Raw genomic sequence first — 24486 nt, forward strand, 5'->3', positions numbered from 1 at the left:
TTAATACCATCTAAAAGAACTATTCCCAGGCTCCAGCCAGGTTCATCTTCCTGAGGACCCTGAAAATGTGGAGGGGTTCAATGATTCCACTGTATAGTTATATATTTGAAATTTCAAACTTACAGACAAACCGAACATAAATCCTAAAACACTAAACTAAATCAATGTAAAATGTTATTGTAGATTTAAGGCAAAAACCATAGTTAATGACTGTTGTAGATATATCTCCACATACATTAGTACACTTGCAGAACTTAGAACAAGAACTTGCAGTGTAAGAAGAAAAAATAAAAGTAACCCCACATGTATTAAACTCTTGCAATTTACAAAGTATTTTGCATTATATAAAATCACAGTGTTATAGAGTCATAGATTATTAAAACTGGAAGGAACTTGGATGTCATATCAAACCTCTTCATTTTATAGAAAAGGAAACTGAGGCTCGGTGTGAGAAAAGTCACAAGCAACTTTTATCTTCTTTGAACATCACCATAGCCCATGAGGTAGATAGTATGGTATAGCAGAAAAAACAGGCTTTGTATGCAGAGATCTGGTTTCAAATTCTGCCTTCTCCATTAACTATGATGTAAACTTACGGTTTGAGGGCACCTAGGTGGCACCATGGATAGAGCACCAAGCCTGGAGTCAGGAAGACCTGAATTCAAATCTGATCTCAGACATACTAGCTGTGTGATCCTGGGAAATCACTTCACCCTGTTGGCCTCAGTTTCCTCATCTGTAAAATGAGCTGGAAAAGGAAATGGCAAACCATTCCAGTATCTGCCAAGAAAACCCCAACTCAGATTATGAAGAATCAGACGTGACTGAAAATAACTGAGCAATAACAACAAGAAATTTAGGGTAGGTCCTCGGCCTCTTAGCGCCTCAGTTTCCTCATCTATAAAATGAAGGCGTTGAGCCAGAAGACCTCTAGGTCTCTTCCAGCTCCAACACTGTGTAATTCTCTAATAGAATAAGTGCTATTCTCTCTGTTTTTCAGGTGAGGAAATTGGAAGTTAAGTTAAATAAGTTGCCCAAGTTCACATGGTCAGATCTCAGATGCAGGGCTCCCGACCGCAAGGACAATACTTCCTCCAATTTGTCACATAATACAATCACTCAAATAGAAAGAAATCTACCTCTTTCTCTTTCAAATTTTCTTTCAAGTGGAAAGGAAAGCCACAGATTTGTATGTGTGTATGGATATCTGTATTTGTGTGTGTAAGTGTGTCTATGCATGTATATATGTATACATGCAAATATGTGTACAGGTATGTATATGTGTATATGTGTACTGTGTATATGTATGTATATAGGTCTATGTGTGTATATGTATACTTCTGCTCCATGACCTGGCCACACCACATGCCCAGATTCAAGGACAGGACCAGTCCTGTACAGTGTGGGACAAAACAAGCCCTTACCTTTTTCTGCACCATCCCGATCATGCTTTTCAAAGAGCAGATACCGTGGACTCTCTGGCAGAAAAGGGAGAATCGCAAGTTGGACCAAGGCAGGAACAATGATCATGCCAAACAAGTAAGGCCATAGCGACTCCTTCAAATAAGACATAAAGAAGTTGGTAAGGATTTTACTTTGGGGATGACTAGGAGAATCATTCTGGGTGAGGGGAACAGAGATACCTATCAGCATTGAGGGACAAACACCATCACTTTCTTGCACAAGTTGCCATGGTGCCCTACCCTACCTCACCCAACCCAACCCAAACCCAGCCAAGAGCAGCTCATGTTCTATAATGTATTTCTTAACCTTTCTTGATCACAGCTTCTTCATCTGTACAATGGGTATAATTATCAAAATTCACATTTATATAGCATTTTAAGTATTGCAATGCACCTTCCTCAAATCTCTGGGAGGTTGGTAACAAAGTTTCTATCTCTATTTTCAAATGAGGATATTGCTGTCTTAAGGCATGAAGTGATCTACCCTTGGTCACAGATACCATGCGGCAGAGTCAGGTCTCAAACCCAAATTGTTTGACTGTAAATCTATTACTCAATTTAATCTTTAGATATGGAAAGCAATGTACAGAATTCATCTTTACCAAGAAACTCTGTTCTAGGTGATAGGCAAACCTGTCCCTTGTAACTGATTTAATCCTCGATCATATTTTGACAATGTAAACTTGACCTCAAAGTCATTTAGTGTCAGGTTCATATTTATTAAGTTCCTACCACATGTGAGTTAGCAGGCAGCTGCAATTAGAACAGACTATGGGAAATGGGGTAGGAAGAATTATTCCCTGTTGAATATTGCTTTTGACTTTGGAACAAGAGTCTAGAGCATTTGACTCAGAGACAGGAGTTCCAATTCTGCAGATGCCTCACTTCTACAGCCCTCTTCTCTGATTAGTGAGTTTCTGCCTTGAATAACCGTGTAAGGAGGTGTCCAGGTCACCATGCCAACTTCTTTCCTACCTCTGTTCTTGACTTTTGACCTTTCCTCCTCTGTTCCACAGAAGAGGGCAAGTGGAATAAGAAAGGTCATTGGATTTAGCAGATGCAGTATGGGATACCTCTGACTTCCATTGTCCATGCCATGGATGCCCAAAATAAATGTATCTCAATTCCTCCATAAAGCCTTCCCTGACTGTAAAGATACATATTGATCTCTCTTCCAGTGATTTCAGTGATCCTGACTTCATGTCTAGAAATGTCCAATTTAACACATTGATTAAGCAAAAAGGTCAAGGGTTTTCAAGACTTAAAAGGAATACTAGAACATACAATAGAGAATGGTAGGATTAGGATGGACCAGAAAAAAGAGGCCAAAAAAATCAGTACTTTAGTCTAAACATAATGTCTTTAGGATTCCATGTCTCATGTCTGAATATGCATATCATCTCCCCAAAAGGAATATAAACTCCTCAAGGGCAAAAACTATGCCTGGTGAGGAGGCATAGTTTACAAATGGCTTCCCTCAGAACATCTTTCCAGCCTCGTCTCATCTTTTTCTGCCCTAGCTCTTCACGTGCTCCTCCCTCCTCTAGGTCTTTGTTCATGTTGTTTTCTATGCCAATGATGCCCTTCTTCCTGATTTCTTCATGTTAACTCTTTACCTTTCCTTTAAAGCCCATTTCAAATGTTATCTCCTGGCTGAAGCCTTCCCTGGTCACCTGGTCACCAGCAGGAACAATTCTTTCCCCCAAAATCCGCAAAACACATTATTTTGCATCTCTCCACTTAGCACGTGTTATAATCATCTATTTTTTTTTTTGGTCTTATGCCAGTACTAGACTCTAAAGTTTGTGATAAATACATAGACATGTATATGTGTGTATGTGTGTGCATGTGTGTGTTGTCTTACTGGTTTCTCTCCCAGTGTCTAACAAAAATGTATTGTTAAATGAATAAATGAGGTAGGGTGTTTCAAAAAACCTTAGTACAGCTTTAAGCTTTAGTAACTAAACTCTGCACTAAGACGTTTGGAACATCCTGTATTTTGAACTGCAAATAAATAAGACCTGGGTTCTCATCTCAGTCAGATCATTAGTTAAATGTGGTGGGATTATTTTTGCTTCTCCAGGGCTCATTTTCCTTCTCTGCAAAACAAAAAACTTGTACTAAACAGAAGAAATTTTAAAGTCCTTCTAGCTCCAGTATTTAATGGTTCTGCAATCCTTCTTTATTATACCTCACTTTCCCCAGCTTGGTGTTTTACACCATTTGCTTGTTGAGCTAAATAGAAATATTACTAGATTTGGAATCCAAAGGTGCAGGTTCAGATATTTAACTTCCTGCATTCTACCAATGACCTTGTATAATTTATTCACCCCACAGGGGGCTTAATTTTCCACTTCTGTAAAACAAACAATCCCTTAAAATGCCTTTCAGCTTTCACATTCTCTGGTCTATTACTCCACAACCTATATTTCTTGATTATAGGTAGGAGCTGGAAAACGACCTTTAGCCAACAGATAGGACTGAGAAGGCACAATCTATTGTCTAAGGCAGGTCAATGAAGCCTTCAGGGTCTGTGATGAGACTCCAAGAAGACTGTTATTGGAAAGGCCCTTAATGATCTCCTGTGAAGCTACTGCTTGCTGATTTTACTCCCATCAGACTGCCCCTGGCCACTGACCCTGAAAGTGGAGGACAGACATTTGATGGCAACCAACAGAAAACATTTGTTCCTTATCTACTCTCTCTCAGTCCTTGTGCTAAGTGCTAAGGTGGATTTGGAGGAGGCCGATGAATAGGAAACATTCATATAGTTAGTGATGAAACAGACTTTTAGATAATGGCTTGTTCAACAATTATACTTAAACAGGCAAGGAAACTGAGACCCAATTAATTAAGGGTAGAACCAGCCTTAGCACCCAGGTCTTCTGCCTACCAGTCTCACGTTCTTTGAGACTCTCCTACATTACCAACAAATGAGATGTCTATAAAGCGCTTTGTAAACTCTAAGTAAAGTATAACTGCAAATAAGCTATTATACTTAATAATGTCCTTTCGGGGTTTCTTTTGCAGTAGGGAATATTGAATAGAAATAATTATAATACAAATTATACTGGGATATGTGCACAGGATAGGCAGATAAAATATGAAAGTTCCATAATCGGAAGAGTCTTGAACTTGGAATCAGGAGACTTGGGTTTGAAACTTGGTTCTGCCATATGACTAGCATTGCAACTTTGGGCAAAAGTGTCACCTCTTGAGCCTCAATTTCCATACCTGTAAAATGGGGATACTAATACTTGAGCGACTTATCTCATAAGTTGTTTAGAAGTATAAATGAAATATAGGACACTTTAACTGTAAGGCTGAGTTAATGTCTTGTAAGCTCTTATTTTTATAGGCATAACCATCATCACAGAGCTTAAAATAGAGGGGCCAAGAAATAAGCAAATAGCTATAAAACAACATGGATCATGGACCATAGATTTTAACTGAAAGAGATCTTGGAGATTATCTAACTCAATCTCTTTATTTTCCTGATGATGAAAGAAAATTGCATAGTAGAGTTTTAAAGTTCTCTAGGACAATTCCAAAGGACTCACAATGGAAAATACTTTCCAATGGCAGAGAAAGAAAGAGTCTGAGTGCAGATCAAAGCATTCTTTTTTATTTCTTTTTCTTTTTTTTTCTTTTCTCTTCCTTCCTTCCTTTCTCTTTTTGGTCTGTGTTCCCTTTTGCAACATGACTAATATAAAATATTTTGCATGACTGTACATATATAATCTATATCTAAGTACTTGCCTTCTCAATGAAGGGGGAGAGGAGAGAGGGAAGGAAGGAATTTAGAATTCAAAAATTATTTTTAAAAATGAATGTTAAAATTGCTGTTACATGTATTGAGACAAAATAAAAACATTCTTTAAAAAAATCAAGTGTTCTAAGAATTCTGAGGAAGTAAAGATCATTTCCTATGCTGAGGATCAAAGAAGATTTCATAGAAAAGGTTGCTTTTAAGTTGGACCTTGGAGGATTGTCAGCAGGCAGTGGAGATAAGTGGTATTTCACACTTAGAATATGGGGTGACCAAAGACATACAGGTTGGAAAGTGTAGGCCACATAGAGAGCGATGGTAGTTATCTAGCTTAGCTGGGACATGTTACAGTACATGGAGAAAAGTGCAAGATAAAAACTGTAAAGATAGTTTGGTTCAACTGGTCAAAGCCTTTGAATGAGAGACTAAAAAATACTTAGATTTGATTCTACACACAGCATTATCTGGGCCATTGTTTATCTGTAACAGTGTGGATAATTGAAAGATGACTGTAGATATTTTTCAGTTGGAACAGTGGAAGCATCACAGCCTGGTGGGTCTTGATTACTTTTGTAAGATGGCTTAACTTCTCTGCCGGGCATGAAGTACAAGTCTCATTCTTAAAGACAAACCAAAGAACATCATTTTAATTCATTTCTTGCAATGTCCTTTATGCATAATGCAGCTTTAAATATTGTAATAAAATCCTGATTATAAAAACTGAGACATCATTCTTCTTCATCCATTTCCTATAAGAATTACAAATAAGTGAACTGTGGGGGATGTTTGCAGAGACTTTCAATTACAAGGCAGTTGGGAGAGGGAGGAGACAGGGGGAGAATAGATCAAAAGCAAATAATTCAAGACAAAGATGCACTTTGTCTTTTAAGCAAAAGGAGAAGATGGCAAAGAAAACATTAGATATATTTAAGTATAAAATGGTTTTTTAGAAATTGGAACATCTTGGTGATTGGGACATTCCTAGAGGATGTAATAAAGAGGATCCTCCCTAGAGAAAAAAAATAAGAAGTTTGAGTCAGGATCCAGAAGAGACAAGAAATCCCCAAATCCAAGTGGTCTGGAGATCCAGAAGCCAAGAACATCAAGCCAGGAAAAAAGTACTGGGTCAATAGATAAGGTACAGGAATTTTGGCAAGCTCTATGTGAAAACCACAAAGATTCAGTCCTTTATAGCAGTTCCAGGTATTCCTCACTTTCACACTTTGCTAAGAAATTGGTGTGGTCATCCTACCCTGTCCTGATAGTCAGCTCATAAATTCTGTAGCACAGACAGCATTCCTCCCTGTCCTTAATCAAAGTCTCTCCCTCATCTTAGAGGTAGTAACTTAGTGAGATGGCCTTGGCTGAAAGCTTCTACTAAATCCAGTGTGGGCCCATTGCATGTGGACTTCAGTCTTCTTCCCCCAGCTCACTCAGTGTTGAATGTAATATTCCAAGGTTCCCATGTACACCTGCCCATTCAGCAGTGGTAGGCAAGGCCTTAGAGGTCAATGTTAGAGAATCTCAAAGCTGGGAGACCATCTCCTCGACAATATACTCAGCAAATGTTCTTCTAGTCTTTCCTTCTTGACTGACTCCACTTGAAGACTCCTACTAAATGGAAGTCCAGAAAATATATATATTTTGTAAAAAGAGAGCAAAAAAGAAGACACGACTTCTGTCTGGATTCTTAATCTGCCCTGTCTGTCTTTTTAATCCTTTTTCCTTCATAGTTAATTGCCTATTTTCTCTCCCCACCAATTTAAGTTTTGTATCAAGCATTCTATGTTCTTGTCTCTTTTTTCCCCACTCCATACCATTATAAGTATGTCTCAGTGTCTTATCTCCCCACAATATGTAGTTCGTAATGCAATAAAATGAGTGTTGGATTTGGTAACTGAGGACTTGGATTCATTTATATCCCAATCATGTTATTATATTTGTGACCTCAAGCAAGCTGCTCAACTTTCATGACCCTCAAGTTTTCTATCTAACAAATAACAAGGGTAGACTATATGGCCTCTGTAGTCCCTCCAGCTCTTAATCAATGGCCCTTCAATCGTATGTGAAGGTTCCTTCTCTGCAATGACAACACTAAAACAAACAAACAAAAAAAACCCAACAGCCTTTACTCTGAAGAGTGAGCGATATAGCTCAATAAAGTCTATATCTGTTTCAGGCAACGGATCTGGCAGGGCAAGATGTGGAATCTGATTCATTTCTCCAACTCCCACATAATTGGTGAATGATACAGCAGCAGCCAAACAATTCCCAACACAATTAAGAAGAAAGAAAATAGGTTATTTTTCAGGCCTAATACTTCACAATGTTTCTACATTTGTACCCACAGAGGATTAGTTTCTTGGGTCATTGGTCTAGACCTAAGTAGGTACCAATCATTATCTGAAGTACCTCCAGGAACGGTATGGTATCCCTGGGGTTCTCAAGTTCTCTGTTTAGCTTTTAAACATCTTTAAAATCTGGATCCATCTTACATTTCCAGCCTCCTTTCCATATACATGTAACACTGGCCTCCTAGCTGTTCCTCACACAAGGTACTCCATCTCCTGAATGTATAAATTGTTTGTCATCTCCCATACTTGAACCACTTTTTCTCTTCATCTCTGCCTTCAGGCTTCCCTCACCTCCTTCAAGTCTCAGCTAAAGTCCCAGCTTTTGCAAGATGCCTTTCTCAATCCTCCTTAAATTTAGTGACTTCCCTCTAATATTATCTCCACTTTACCCTATTTGTACACAGCATGTTGCCTCCTCCATTGGACTGTGAACTCCTCAAGAGCAAGGATGGCTTGTTCTAACTTTCGTTTATTTCTCAAACAATTAGCACAGAGCCTGGCACACAGTGGACATTTGGTAAATACTTGTTGATTTGACTTTGAGTCAAAACTGAATTCATAAAGTGTATGATGACTCCTGAATGATCTTTTGCTAGAAATTTGCCCTTGAGAAGCAGAGAGAGACGAGATGAGATCTAGCAAGTGGTCTGTCTGGAGAAAGATGAGGATGGAAGTCCATACCCAAAGGAGCAGGAAAATTGGTCCATGAGTAGCAACCTGGCTAAATGAAAATCATTACCATGGTGGTAGCGGTGGTAGTGTTACAATAGAAAAACTCTATTTCTGATGCTTAGTACTGGTCTGACTGGGGGCAAGTCACAACTTCCTTAGGAATCAGTCTTTTCATCTGTAAAATGAAGGGGTTAGATGGCTCCTTCTAACTGTAAATGTATAACACAATGAGATTAACTCTGAGCTGTACTGGACCATAGGGGAGCTAGGTGGCACAATCACTTGGAGTCAGGAAGTCAGAAGATTGGAGTCAGAAAGACCCACCTTTCTGAGTTTAAATCTGGCCTTAGATGCTTACTAGCCATGTGACCCTGAGCAAGTCATTGAACTCTGTTTGCCTCCATTTCCTCATCTGGAAATGAGCTGGAGAAGGAAATGGCAAACCGCTTCAGTATCTTTGCCAAGAAAATCCCAATTGGGGTCACAAAGAATCATATGTAATTGAAAATAGCAACAAGTACTGGGTGTTCCTCATTCTACACTCTCCTCCAACTATAAAACAGGCTACTGATGGTAGGCTAGAAGGTCTGTCCCATTTGTGCCATAACTGAACATGTGGCTAAAAGATATAAATAAATTTCTTCTTTGAAGTTTTTATAGATATCTTTTGCTTTTGCATCATATTCATTTACCTCCCTGCAACAAAGGTTTTAAAATTCAGCAAAACAAGTATATTGACTGTGTTTGATAGTATATGAAGTGTTCCACAGGTCATAGTCCTTGGTTTCTCCTATGAGAGGAAGGAGGCACAATTTTTTACCTCTTCTCCAAAGTCTTGCTTATTATAATTATACAGTATTCAGTTTCTTTTTATTTTTATTCCCCTTACGCTGTTGCATTCGTTGTGTATTTCGTTCATGATGTGGGCAGCTAGGTGGTTCAGTGGATAGAGCACTGGGCCTGGAGTCAGAAAGAGCCGAGTTCAAACCTGGCCTCAGACACTCACTAGCTGTGTGACCCAGGATAAATAACTTTACATATGTTTGCCTCAGTTTCCTCATCTGTAAAATGGAGATAATAATTAAACCTATTTCCCAAGGTTGTTATGAGGATCAAACAAGATTATAATTTTAACAGGCTTAGCACGGTGCCTGGCACACAGTGAAAGCTACATAAATGTTAGCTGCTATTACTACTACTACTATAATTATTATTATTAATTATTTATATTGTCTTCCAGGCTCTGCTCACTTTGCTCTGCATCATCATAAACAAACAGAACTGTAAGCTATCAATAACAATACGAAACATTACTCCAAAATACTAATAGCAAAAGAAATGCACATTAAAACAACTTTGAGACTGTCTCTCATAATTAGCAAGTTGGAAAAGATAACAAAATAAGAGAACAGTCAATGCCACTGCTGGCGGGGCTGCAGGAAGACAGGCACATGAATACACTATTGGTTGAGCTGTAAATCAGTTCAGCCATTCAGAAAACAATTTGAAATTACTCAAATGGACAAACTGTTCATACTCTTTGAACTAGATAACTCACTTCTGAGCATATCCCCCTAACAAGGCTAAAAACAGAAAGGCCCCACATAATCCAAAATATTCACAGCAAAATTGGGGGGGGGGTCTATTCATTTGTTGTTGGTGATCACTAAGAACTGGAAACAAAGTGACTGAGAATGGCTAAACAAATTGTTGGTTATGAATGGATGATAAAGGGTGTCACCTGGCCACATTTCCACTTTTCTTTTTAAATAACTCTGTGATAAAAGTAGAAAGATGATGATAGCTAGGGGGGAACAGTTTCTCAGTGACAGCAGCTGGGATGGCCTCAGTCCTTACAAGGGAGATAAGAGAATATTTGCTCTTTTGGGGACTATAAAACTTGGAATTTGCAGTTAAGCTTAAAAATTTTTTCTAGTCTTTCCTAGAGACAGGCAAAAGCAAACTTGCACTTTTAAGAAACAACCCCTCTTCCAATCTCTTTTTTCTGTAGAATTATCTTATCAAGAAAGTGATAGATAGCAAAGGGCGATACTTGGTTTACAACCTTAATGGAATATGATTGAGCCATAGGAAATGACAAATAGGAGACATTCAGAGAAGCATAAGAAGACTTGTATGAACTGATGGTAATAGCAGCAATTGTAAGAGTTCTAATACTATTTGTAAAGCACTGATACCAAAACAAAAGTGAAGGCAGAGAGGAAGTATCACAGCAGGAAGCAGGATGCAGTGATCTCTGTAAGCTGACTGTGGGTCTGACTCAACCTGTTTCCCCAAAGCTTCAGCCTTATGGTGACAGATTGCGTTTTCCACCCCCGCTGCAAACCATGGCCCAGATCTTGCTACGCTACTTCCTGATTCCGCTGTACCAAGCAAGACTCTGGGGCTCTGACAAATGTTGAATTTCCTACGGATTTCATTCTTCTGTGAACATTTGCTATAAGCCAATAGAAAGGGAAAAAAAACCCTGTTAATCACCTTTTTGGAGACCAAGATTTTAAGCTAGAAAGGATGGAAGAATGTTAAAAGTGGAAAGAATCCCAAATGTTACTAAATATAACCTTTTTCTGATTTTTTTCAATGACTAAATTCAGGCTCATTGAATTGAAATGATTTTCCCAAGGTTTCAAAGCTAATGGCTTAGCTGGGACTTAATGCCAAGCTTCTGATTCCTGATCCAGTGTTCTCTCTGATATACCACGACTCTTCTGGTTTTGTTCAGCTCAGCTTTCTTGCATGAAGAACCCAGCCCTCAGGGTCATACTTTTGTGCCCTGGTAACAACAAAAACCAAACAGTGTTTTATTTACTCTTATTAAGTTCTTGTAGACAGGAATGAGCCATTAAACCAAGGAAGTCTAGAATCTCTTTTGTTTAATCCCAGTAATGTCAGAAGAGGGATGTGGCTGCTACAGTTGTCTTAGCTTGGGGCCACTCTCTTCACCCAAAAAAAATTAAAAAAAATAAAATTGCTCAGAAAACATATAGACAAAAGAAAGTGAACAGAAGTTGGCATATGTATCCAGACCAATCTGGCATATTTTCTGAGGTTTTTAAGTGACTGGCTAGGAATACCCAAAAACATAAACTAATTGTATTTTAGAGTTAGAAAAATCTATTCCAACCTCCTTGTTTCAGAAAGGAGTCACTTCACTTTTGGGGGTTCGAAGTTATAAAATTAGGTGATTAAACTAAATGATTTCTAAGATCCCTTCCAGATGAAAAAGAATAATAGTATGATCCTGTGATATTGGAACCATAAACTCACAGAGGTTGAACCATTTGTCTAAGGTCACACAACTACTAAGAAGCAAAGCTAAAAATCAGGTTCTCATCTCTTGACTTCCAGTCCAGATTTCACCCATAGATAACTATTTGCTAGCCTTCAAATAACTATTTAATCTTCAAACATTGTAAAACAAACTGAAATATGGTTTCTGATAGACATGTATATCTATATGCACATAGATGTATAGGTGCAAGGGAATGAGGATTTGGTTCCTTGCTCCAGTCCCCCAACTCAGTTGATATAGAGAAAATAAGGAAGGGAAGAAGGAAGAGAAAAAGATAGGAAAGGAAAGAAGGAGAAAGAGAAGGAGGAAAGAAGGGAGGGAGGGAGGGAGGGAAGAAGGACAGACAAGGGAGGGGGAGGGAAGAAATAAGGAGGAAGGAAGGAAGAAAGGAAGGAAGGAAGGAAGGAAGGAAGGAAGGAAGGAAGGAAGGAAGGAAGGAAGGAACGAAGGAAGGAAGGAAGGAAGGAAGGAAGGGAAGGGAAGGGAAGGGAAGGGAAGGGAAGGGAAGGGAAGGGAAGGGAAAGAGAGAGGAAAGACAGAAGGTAGGAAGGAGAGAAGGAAAGGAGGAATGGAGGAAGGGAGAGGGGAGGGAAAGAGGAAGGAATATTTATTAAGTGCCTATTATAGGCCAGGTACCGTGTTAAACATTTTACAAGTATTATCTTATTTGGTCCTCACAACAGCCCTGGAAGGTAGGTGCTGTCATTATTCCCATTTTATACTTGAGAAAACTGAAGCAAAGGTTAAATGATTTGGCCAGGGTTACACGGACAATAAGTTTCTAAGACAGAATTTGAACTCAGGTCTTTCTAACTTGAAACCCAGCACAAATTTCACTGAACCACCACCTGCCACATATCGTAATTTTATAGAGGATGAGGTGTTAATAAGTTAACAAGGTGTTACTGTTATCCCATTAGGAATTATTATCTCTCCCTGAGTCATAAGAGAGGCATTCCATTGCATGAACAATAATTGGCCATAGCCCGAGGGTGCTTCTTAAAAGGTACAATCTAGTCTGAGGCAGTAAAGGTAGGAGTCAGCAGTTAAGGACATACCTAATTCTGCACCTCTTGGGGGACAGGAGGAGGTTTTCTCTCTTCCCCATCCCCATAAGCCTTGGCAATTAGTTATGAAGTTACTCATCCAACATGAGATCTTATCCAGTAGTAGGAAAATCAGTTTGAGAGAGTCAGAAACGTCGAGGAAGTAACATACACACTCTCTTCAAACAAAGAAGACAGTTTCTCAAGGCAAGAAGCTGCTTCAAGCTGCTTCGGCAGCAAAGAAAAGAGCTAGGTATGGACTCAAAGAAGAGCTGGTCTTGGCAATCAGCAGTTAAGCTATGGAGAGAAATAGACCCTGGAAGCCCAGACAAGTGACCTACCCTGAAGAGATGCTATGCCCAGCGGGGACCTGTGTAGGGACTCCACAAGGACAGGAAGGATACCAAGGTCCTGCAGTTCTACAGATGTGACTTGCCTTGGTGACAATGTATGTATCTCATTACCATTGTGCTCTAAGTTTGTGCCCACTTTTCCCATGGTTACTATGAGTTTTTGTGGGGGAGTGTGACCCAGGTTTAGAGGGAGCTACTGCTCTTACAATACCATCTTAGTAAATGCCTTTGCTTTGCGAGTACTGCCTGACTGTTAATGGGAAGCATACTGATAGGGGCCTTGTGAACTAAAAGTGTTAGGAATGCATCCCTATGGACTACCGCAGGAACTTGAGGTGGCAGTCCCCTGCTGTAGCTACCACTAGTAAGAGTGCAAGTAGGAGTAACTTCAGGGAAGTGGGGTACTGTTTATATATACATGCATATATGCATAAAGATATATATATTCATAATATATGTGTATATTATATATACATATAATATACACATGTATAATCTGGATTATAATATAAAATATATTATAATATACATACATAATATGTATATATAGTATGTGTTCATATATGTATGTGTATATATAGATAGATATATATGTAGATATAGATATATATCTATATAGAGATAGATAGAAAGATAGATATAGATGTAGATATATAGATATAGATATATATACACATCAGACCAGTAATTTACTTGATGTAGGGAACCCCTGGTAAGGAACGTCCCTTTCTACCAATCCAAAGTAACATTTTTTCAGAAATTTAGAAGTTTATAAAATTGCCTGGAGGTGCTAGAGATGAGATGATTGTTTAGAATCATATAGTGTGTATATATTTGTACCAGAGGTGGTATTTGAAGACAGGTCTTCCTGATAGCAAGGCTGGAGCTCAAGCCACTTTGGCACACTGCCTTTCATATATATATATATCTCCCTACTTGCATATGTATTTACAGAGTCTTCTTGTTTTGGTTCTAATCACATTAAACACTTTGTTAGTTAGCATTCTGATACCCGAATTTCTATTTAACTATTGCTTACCGTTTTGCCACTCTAATGAAAGCTGATCTCCATAATGACAACCCTTAGGTCCTTCCAAGCCAAAGCTACAGGTGACACATTGCCCCACTGATCCAGAGGGCAACTGAGAAACAGATGCATGGTGGGTGTAAGCAGTTGGCAATATATAACCAGATATGATGTAGACACAAGAAATGGAATAAGGATGAATCTTCAAGGATGAATGTGGCCAGAAAAGATAGCTGGTCAGTCAGTGAGAAATAGCAGAGTCCTACGTCAGCCTCGTTGCCCCAGTCAGAGAACCAGAGAAAGACTTCTCATGGTTTGGGCAGTGAGGTTTGCATTAGTATAATATAATGGGGAAAAGTGTTAGACCAGGAGTCCAGAGACCGGAGATCAAAACCTAGCTTGGACCCAAACTGCTGTGTGAGACTAAATAAGGCACTTTATCTCTCACTGGTATCCGTACTATATTTCACAGTGGTTATAAGCTTTAAAGCAGGGTCATAGAATCTCAGAGCTATAAGGAGCCTTAGACAATTTCTTTTCCATCCCCTTTGAGGAGCATGGCTCCCTTTTTTAGACATTCCAAACAATGGTCAACCTTCCTTGGCTCAAAGGCTTCCAGTGACACTGAACACGTCTGTCTGTCCATCCCATTGTTTGAAAGCTCTTATTGTGACTGTCATTGCTTCCTGGAGTCAAGCTGAATGCGTCCCCCTGAAACCAGAATATGTGATTAAACAATAGACGCTATTTGCCAGTCTTTCTGGAAACTTCTTTGAAATCATTTTATTATTTGTAGTTCATCTCCCATGGACTTTTCCAGGCATATAATGGGGCTCAGCAATTGCCCACTCTGGTCTTTCTTATTTTACTCTCCATTTCCTTTTCCCTGTTTCCTCTGCCCAAACTTTGCCTTTCTCCAGGTGCCCCATTCTTTTCCTTCTCTGCTTTGAGAAGCAGCATGGCATTACAGCCAATGTCACAAAGTGTGTGGAGGGGGCAACATGACATAGTACATGGAGAGTTTTTTAATTCTCTCATTCACTAGTTGTACAACCCTGAACAAGCAACTCAACTACCTTCTCAACCTTAGTTTCTTTGTCTGCAAATGGGGGCTAATAATCTCTGTCATATCTAATTCATAACATGACAAGAAGGACCTTGGTAAATATTGATTCTATAACAAGGGATGACATCTCCTAAAAAAAAGTGTTATTACATTTTTTCATCAGTGTTATGTCCAGGAGATGGTGAGCAATTTGAATGAGCTTAGTCATGATAATGTTTTGAGCTCTATATAATTTATTATTTATTAATAAATATATTAATTAATAGATCATATAAATAATAAATTAATATTTATTCTATATTAATATAAAATATCTCTGGGATATTTTGTGTAGTTTGGTATTGGGACTTGTCATTCATCAAGCCTGGAGTCGAGAAGATCTGAGTTCAAATACTTCCTAAGACATCTACTCACTGTGTAACACTGGGAACAAAACCCCCTCTCAGACTATTTCCTTATCTATAAAATGAGAATAAAAATTGGGACTACTCCCCAGAGTTGTTGGGAGGCTCAAATGATATAGTATATCTAAAGTACTTAAAATCTTTTACATACGCTAGTTTTTGTTGCTATTAATATTATTGTTGTCATCTGTTAGTCCCTGAAAAACAGCCATCAGGTCATGTCTTACTAGGGATTAAGTAGGTGCTGAGTTTTTATAGCCTACTGCAGTGATATACTGTCTCCATATTCCTTTGCATAATAATCTACATCGATCATTAAGTCCAGGTCTTTAAGCATAACTCTTCTATATTTTCTTGTGATAATGACTTAGTCTTAAATTGCCATCATAAATCCCTCCATTTCCAGAAGAAAATCTGCATGATAGCCATTTGTTCAAATTTCTTTATCAACATATTATTCACCGAGTTCATGTAGAGGCCACCTGCACAGAGCCTTTAGATTCCACTCATGACTCTTGTTCCTTTCATTGACTTCATCTGGAGGTGAGCTACTTTGGTTTATATTTGACAAATCCAGTGGTGTGTGCCTGTTACCATGCTTTACTATTTCTTAATGAAATGATATCTGCTTATTCCTATGGAGTTTTGACATGGCTAACCATTATCAATCTTCTTCCCTTGAGGAATCAAAGTATTAATCTTTCTATAGCTGCTTTCTGATGGGCTCTATATTTCATTAATATTGTATGGGTTTTCGTTAAGGCATTTTGTGGATTGGTTCCGGTCTACACATCTGGACCAGTATTTTGTAGAAGTTAATTACTTTAAATGTCTTCCTCCTACTTATATTTGATTTCAGAATTTTGAAAGACTCTTAACTTCTTCTATATCACTCATCTTGATAATTTTATTCTCAATATGTCTTGCCTAAAGGAAACCAAGGTATTTATAGATTTTATCTTGATCCTTTGGTTCAATGGGACCTTGAGATTCCAACACAAAGCTTATCTCTCTTTCCTTGGTATATGTTAAGAATTTTACTTTTTGAGTAAAAAATGAAATTTTAGGCAGGCGGAGCCAAGATGGCGTAGTAGAAAGACGCACATACACATAGCTCCGAACCCACAACCCATAGAACAACTACAAAGAAGTAACTCACGGCGAATTCTGCACCCAGAGGCCACAGAACATTGGAGCGAGGGAGATTTCTGTTCCGGAGAGACCTGCAAACCTCTCGTAAAAGGTCCTTCGTGCTGCGGACTGGGCGCCGGGACTGGGAGCTGAGTACAGCCCTGCCGTGGCTGCGGCACCGAGAGGAACAGATCCGAGCGGGCTTCAGGGACGGGATCTCCAGCGGCCGCACAAGTACCTCCACCCACAGGTGACGGGTGTCTGTGAGAGAGTCCCTTTGGCGGGTCGAGGGGGGAGTGGGGTGCCCCCATGGCTCGGGCCCCCTCGGGAGACAGAAGCTGAGGGACAGCAGCAGACCAGGGCTCTCCAAGCAGGCAGGAGCCTGGATCCATTGTTGAAGGTCTGTGCATAAACTCCCTGAGGGAACTGAGCCTGAGAGGCAGCCCTGCCCTCACCTGAGCATCTGAATTTAATCTCACACTGAATAGCAGCCCTGCCCCCGCCCAAAGCCCTGAGGCTGGAAGCAGCATTTGAATCTCAGACCCCAAACACTGGCTGGGAGGATCAGGAGGTGAGGTGGGTGTGAGGAAAATATTCAGAGGTCAAGTCACTGGCTGGGAAAATGCCCAGAAAAGGGAAAAGAAATAAGACTATAGAAGGTTACTTTCTTGGTGAACAGGCATTTCCTCCCTTCCTTTCTGATGAGGAAGAACAATGCTTACCATCAGGCAAAGACACAGAAATCAAGGCTTCTGTGTCCCAGCCCACTCAATGGGCTCAGGCCATGGAAGAGCTTAAAAAGAATTTTGAAAATCAAGTTAGAGAGGTGGAGGAAAAGCTGGGAAGAGAAATGAGAGACATGAAGTCAAAGTATGAACAGCAAATCAGCTCCCTGCTAAAGGAGACCCAAAAAAATGTTGAAGAAAATAACACCTTGAAAACTAGCCTAACTCAATTGGCAAAAGAGGTTCAAAAAGCCAATGAGGAGAAGAATGCTTTCAAAAGCAGAATTAGCCAAATGGAAAAGGAGATTCAAAAGCTCACTGAAGAAAATAGTTCTTTCAAAATTAGAATGGCACAGATGGAGGCTAAGGACTTTATGAGAAAGCAAGAAATCACAGAACAAAGCCAGAGGAATGGAAAAATGGAAGATAATGTGAAATATCTCATTGGAAAAACAACTGACCTTGAAAATAGATCCAGGAGAGACAATTTAAAAATTATGGGACTACCTGAAAGCCATGATCAAAAGAAGAGCCTAGACATCATCTTTCATGAAATTATCAATGAAAACTGCCCTGAGATTCTAGAACCAGAGGGCAAAATAAATATTCAAGGAATCCACAGAACACCGCCTGAAAGAGATCCAAAAAGAGAAACTCCTAGGAACATTGTGGCCAAATTCCAGAACTCCCAGGTGAAAGAGAAAATATTGCAAGCAGCTAGAAAGAAACAATTCAAGTATTGTGGAAATACAATCAGGATAACACAAGATCTAGCAGCTTCTACATTAAGGGATCGAAGGGCATGGAATAGGATATTCCAGAAGTCAAAGGAACTAGGACTAAAACCAAGAATCACCTACCCAGCAAAACTGAGTATAATACTTCAGGGGAAAAATTGGTCTTTCAATGAAATAGAGGATTTTCAAGCATTCTTGATGAAAAGACCAGAGCTGAAAAGAAAATTTGACTTCCAAACACAAGAATGAAGAGAACCATGAAAAGGTGAACAGCAAAGAGAAGTCATAAGGGACTTACTAAAGTTGAACTGTTTACATTCCTACATGGAAAGACAATATTTGTAACTCTTGAAACATTTCAGTATCTGGGTACCGGGTGGGATTACACACACACACATGCACACACGCACACACACATAGAGACAGAGTGCTCAGAGTGAATTGAAGAGGATGGGATCATATCTTAAAAAAAAATGAAATCAAGCAGTGAGAGAGAAAGATATTGGGAGGAGAAAGGGAGAATTGAATGGGGCAAATTATCTCTCATAAAAGAGGCAAGCAAAAGACTCATTAGTGGAGGGATAAAGAGGGGAGGTAAGAGAAAAACATGGTCTACTCTCATCACATTCCACTAAAAGAAAGAATAAAATGCCTACTCATTTTGGTATGAAAACCTATCTTACAATACAGGAAAGTGGAGGATAAGGGGATAAGCAGAGTGGGGGGGGATGATAGAAGGGAGGGCATGGGGAGGAGAGTGCAATTTGAGGTCAACACTCATGGGGAGGGATAGGATCAAAAGAGAATAGAAGTAATGGGGGACAGGATAGGATGGAGGGAAATATAGTTAGTCCTATACAACACAACTATTATGGAAGTCATTTGCAAAACTACACAGATTTGGCCTATATTGAATTGCTTGCCTTCCAAAGGGAAGGGGTGGAGAGGGAGGGAGCTAAAGAAGTTGGAACTCAAAGTGTTAGGATCAACTGTAATGTTCTTACCACTAGGAAATAAGAAATACAGGTAAAGGGGTATAGAAAGCTATCTGGCCCTACAGGACAAAAGAGAAGACAGAGACAAGGGCAGAGAGGGATGATAGAAGAGAGAGCAGTTGGTCATAGGGGCAATTAGAATGCTTGGCGTTTGGGGGGGGAGGGGAGAAAAGGGGAGAAAATTTGTAACCCAAAATTTTGTGAAAATGAATGTTAAAAGCTAAATAAAAAAAAAATGGAGAAAAAAAAATGAAATTTTAATATCATTGAAAATATTCCACAAGATGAAGGATCTGTTTAATTTGTTTTTTGGTGGAGTCTTATAGCTTGATGTCATCCATATTTAAAAATTGTTAATTATCTTAGCCCTATTATAAGCCCCTTGAGGACAGGGACTATCTTTGGACTCTTTTTATGCCCCCATTACTTAGCACAATACTAGCACAGTGCCTTTACACATAGTAGGAGCTTAATAAATGATTATTTATTGACTGGCTAGCCTACTTTTCCAGCCAAGCCTGGAGTACTTTTCATGACACTACCCTAACTGGTAGAGAGAATGCTGACAGGATACTATGTGCTTGATGAGTGGGGAAAAAGTCATTAAAATCAGAGATGTATTGAGGAGCTAGTCTCCACAGGAGAGTCTTTCTCTTTCTTTCCTAGAGTTAATACTTGTTATTTGTCCTTCATTCTCAAAAAGGATCAATGACATCAGGAAGGTGATGTCTTGACTTGCAAGTGAATTGGATTTAAGTGAGAGAGGGCTGTGCAAAGTCACCGGCCTCATTCTCTCCTCCAGAATCATTGCAGTTCAGTGGCAAGATGGGGATGACCCCATGTACAGTGGGAGACCTTGGCCTTTTTAAACTGAGGTCTTTCTCAGGTCTCAATTTGTCTGAGGTATTGATTGTCTGAGTCGGTGATTAAGGCTAGGTAAAAAATGAGGCAGAAAATGTCCTCTTTTACCTAGTTAAAAAAACTGTCTGGGAGGGGAAGACTCTCAGGGTTTCTGGCCAAAACAGAAACAACTTCTATTAAACTCACTTTGAGCCATTAAAACTCAAATAAGGACAATGTGAGGCTTGGACTGGGATCTATTGTTGTCCAATCAGTGAGAGCCAGAGTGATTTGGGTTTAAGGCATGTTTTGTTTTGTTTTTTAATGGTAGAATAATAAGTAGGGAAGAAAAAAAAGAAATGTAGCTCATAAACACCAAGATATTTTGTTAGATTCCAATGATCAAAATTTATATTCTTTTGGACAGAGTACCCATAGGTAAGGATATGATTCGTTATGTGGACAGAAGGAGAGGAAGGAAGGAAGGAAGGAAGGAAGGAAGGAAGGAAGGAAGGAAGGAAGGAAGGAAGGAAGGAAGGAAGGAAGGAAGGAAGGAAGGAAGGAGGGAGGGAGGGAGGGAGGGAGGGAAGGAAGGGAGCAGCATTATGCAAGTGGAGCCAGCCAGTTTGGTTCCCTACTAGGGCAGCTACTACTACTCACAGATTGCTGTTTGCCTTCATTTTTGAAGAGGACCAGAGACATTAGGAAGGTGGTGTCTTGACTTGAAAGTAAATTGGACGTGAGTGAGTCAGAGTGGCAAGATATAGATTAGGATGACTGGAGAGGGTCCCCAGGGTTGATTCTAAAAAGAATCTGGAACCCCAAGTGACTCTTGAAGCACAAAGCATAGTTCTTCCCCAAAGCACTCCCACCAACTCTGCCATGCACACAGGTTTGTGGTGTCTTGTTTTAGTGCATTCTCTCTACTACTTAGGAAAGTGTCATATAAAATGCACTAAGTATGACTTGAAGTGTGAGTTACTTTTGATATTTTGGTATGACTCCTTCCATTGAGAAGTGAAATTTAATTCTATTTAGGAGATGATAATATATTTAAGCCTTGGCAGAACCATAATAGGATTAAACTAAGAAAAAATTGCTGCATTTTATATGAATTGTTCTTGACATTATTGCACGGGTAGCATCTTTAGTGAACAGTTTACCATGTAGAGCTCAAATATTCCACTGTCTTCACTGTATTGGTATCTATTTTATGAGTCAAAAGTTTTGCAATAAACAAATAAAAAGGTAATATATATGTTAGATTAGAGCACTTTGGACAGTTTGTTCAATAATGAATGGATAAGTAGCTCTTGGCACTTCATATAACTTTCAGGCACACCTCTTTTGCTTCTCAGCCAACTTATTGTGGAGTGTGTGTGTGTGTGTGTGTGTGTGTGTGTGTGTGTATGTGTGTGTGTACACATATATACATGGAGATATTTTTTCTTGATAAAATTTATGAATGGTTTGCAGAAAGTACATAAATATGTAATTGGCTTATATTTTGAGGGATCACTGGAGTCCTCACTCTGGTCATTTGTGATGCCTTCTGTTAAGAAAGGTAGGATTAAATAAGAGGAAGGTGATAAGTCCTTTGCTAGACCTCCCTGGTTTTCTTTAAGACTCAGCTAAAATCCCACCCTATACATGAGGCCTTCCTTAATCCCTCTTAATTCCATTGCCTTCCTACTGTTAATTACTTCCTATTTATCTTGTATACAGTTTGATTTGTATATATTTGCATGTTGTCTCTTCCATTAGTTAATTAATGTACATTAATTGCACATAATTAATGTATACATATTAATTAATGTACATTATTATGTACATATGTATATATTGTATACATAAAATGTACATACATATTAATTAATGTACATTAATTAATAATTACTGTAAATTCCTTGAGGGCAGGAACTATCTTTTGCCTCTTTTTATATCCCCAGGGCTTAGCAGAGTGCCTGACAATGTTTATTAATTGATTCATGTACTACTGTGAACTATTTGAACCAATAATTATAGCTCTTATCCAATCCTACCACTTACCCGTTTGGCAAAGGAGCTAGAGATTCAATCTATTTCATTTATATTAATGATGTGCAAACTTCCTGGTTCTCATTTGTTTCAGCTTGCTTTTTGATGTATTGGATATCTTGTGACTTTACAGATGACCAGAAACCCTCCACATACTCTTTCTTTAGGTGTTCTGTCTTATCTCTGATATCTTTGCTTCTTAAGCTTCAGCAGTAATATATATATATGTATATATATATGCATATATGTTATCAATAGTAAATTGTTTTATTTTTGAGTGCTACTTTGAGTCTTAGTTATCGCCTTAAGTTTCTAAATTTTGCTTTCAATTGCTGATAAAGGAATAGAATTTCTGATATGCTTTTGTTTTCTGAACTACTTTCTGCATGGTTCCTTTCTGTTGTCTTTCACCGGGCATTGTGCCATTCAAATATCCTACTACAGCAGGATATTGATGTAATCTTCCAATACTTCCCTGAAGATCTTTAATAACTCTCTCAAGGTGTTTTTTAACCTGAAATGTTTTTACACTTTCTGGCTAATACTGTGGAAGAATTCATTCATTCATGATAGATATCAGCATTTTAATTTTATTTTGGCATAAATCACAATTTGTCGTTATGACAGACCAAATTCAAAATGACTTTTCCAGAAATACAGTCTAAGTATTCTTTTCAAAATCATTTGAGATATTAATGCTGTTTTACCTTTTATTTTGTTATTAAACATAATTTCTAAAATTCACACTAGCTAAAGATTTTCAAGGACATTGAAGTCTTCAACTCTTTCCTTATTAGGTTTTATTTGCTACTCAATTTTACTTCTTATTTCATCTAATCTAGGTTCAGAGATGAAGAGTTTGTTTTTCCTTTTTAGGATTGCCCTGGAAAGATCAACAAGTTGAAGGTGAGGGTTTTCGTTCGTGTTGTTCAGTCATTTCAGTAGTGTGTGACTCTTTGTGACCTCCTTTGGGGTTTTCTTGGCAAAGATACTGGAGTAGTCTGCCGTGTCCTTCTCTGGCTCATTTTACAGATGAGGAAACTAAAGCAAAAAGAGTTAAGGGATTTGCTCAGGGTCACACAAGTAGTAACTGTCCGAGGCCATATCTGAACTAAGGAAGACAAGTCTTCCTGACTCTAGGCTCAGAAGCTGAGGCTAGTATGGATAAAATGTAGTATGACACCCTTGAATGCAGCTAGTGAGATCAGTTTCTAGTTTTTTATGATAAAGTAGTCTAACCCATCATGAAGATATTTGCACCCCCCTGTGCCCTCCTCATTTGTCTGCTTGAGTAGTCAGTGCCATTTGCCTTGAAGCATTTCCAGTAGGCAAAGGTACTGGTATTTCTGATTTATTAATTTCTGATTATTCATTTTGCTTTGATCAATATATAAAGCGCTTTGCAACCGTTAAAGTACTCCATAAGTGCTAGCTATTGTCATTCTAACATTTTATTGTCGTTATTATGCCTCCTTATGGACCCAGAGAATGAGGGATCACTGTTTGCTCCACGGTCCACTTCAAGCCTCCATAGCTACTACAGAGGCATCAAGGTACGCAAGGTCCCTATTTTCCTTCCCGCTAACTGCCTGTTCCTCAGCCTCACGATACAGCCAGTGGAGGGGGCTTTCAGGGCATGATGACGTTTTATTGCTAGTCTTATTAATGCTGTGGTTTTTACATTCTCCCACCAGTACCAGAGGACACCCAAGTTACCCAAGGTACCCAGGTCAAAAGGACCCAGTTTAGCTCTCGTCTCTAAGAAAGATAATAGGATGCTGCTCTGTCCTAACTACAAAGAACTGGAAACAGTCCTCCACAGGAGAGATGAAGAGCTTGGCATAAAAAAGAAGGAAGATGATTTCTAACTAGTCAATACAAACATGCTTGATTATGGGAAATTACACACGGGACAGTGCAGGTCATTTCTTTGAGTTCAATTCTTGGCTGCAGGAAAAAAAGCACCAAAGGAGGGAGCATGCTGAAGAAAGACTATGAATACAAGTTCAAGTTTTTCACGTGAGGCTTCTGAGTTTTCCAGGGAAGCTGAACAGGGAGGAGATACATTTTACTAACATACTTTTTAACCTGGTTTTGTGCCAAGAAAACTGGTTTTTAAAAAAGTTAAATGGAATGCAAGTTAATGTTCTTATCTCACACTATCTGCCCGTGGGAAAGAAGGTCCTCCTGTATTAAGTGACTCCTTTTTCATGATTAATGGGGAGGTGATGAGGTTTTCATAAGAAGCAAGTCAAAATCATCTATGTTTATTTTGCTGAGGTGCTGTTTCCCCACAGACTTGGCATATTATAATATCCTAGCCAGGGACAGGAACCACTGATTTTATTTCATTTCTTTGAAATTGGCTAAAAATAAGAATTCAGATCAATTCAATAGTTACTCTTGACTCCAGAAGACTGATAATGAAGCAGACCTTCTTCCTCTCTGTAGAGAGGTGGTGGACTTCAGGTGTGGAATGGGACATACATAACAGGATGAGATCAGTTTGACACTTTATTTTTCTTAACTATAATTCTTATTTGGGCAGTTAGGT

General features: G+C 38.9%; 1 protein-coding gene across 3 annotated transcripts in view; it reads right to left on the minus strand.

The window, feature by feature from the left end:
• The window catches only part of SLC2A9 (solute carrier family 2 member 9), a 327171-nt gene that overhangs the window by 190825 nt on the left and 111860 nt on the right, over positions 1–24486 (minus strand). For all 3 annotated transcript variants that reach the window (XM_072620227.1, XM_072620226.1, XM_072620225.1), the window contains one exon: positions 1425–1557. In XM_072620227.1, coding sequence (XP_072476328.1) covers positions 1425–1557 — 133 coding nt within the window. The remainder of the gene's footprint in view (positions 1–1424; positions 1558–24486) is intronic.

This window comes from Notamacropus eugenii, chromosome 6 (genome assembly GCF_028372415.1).
Source record: "Notamacropus eugenii isolate mMacEug1 chromosome 6, mMacEug1.pri_v2, whole genome shotgun sequence".
Taxonomy (NCBI): Eukaryota; Metazoa; Chordata; class Mammalia; order Diprotodontia; family Macropodidae; genus Notamacropus; species Notamacropus eugenii.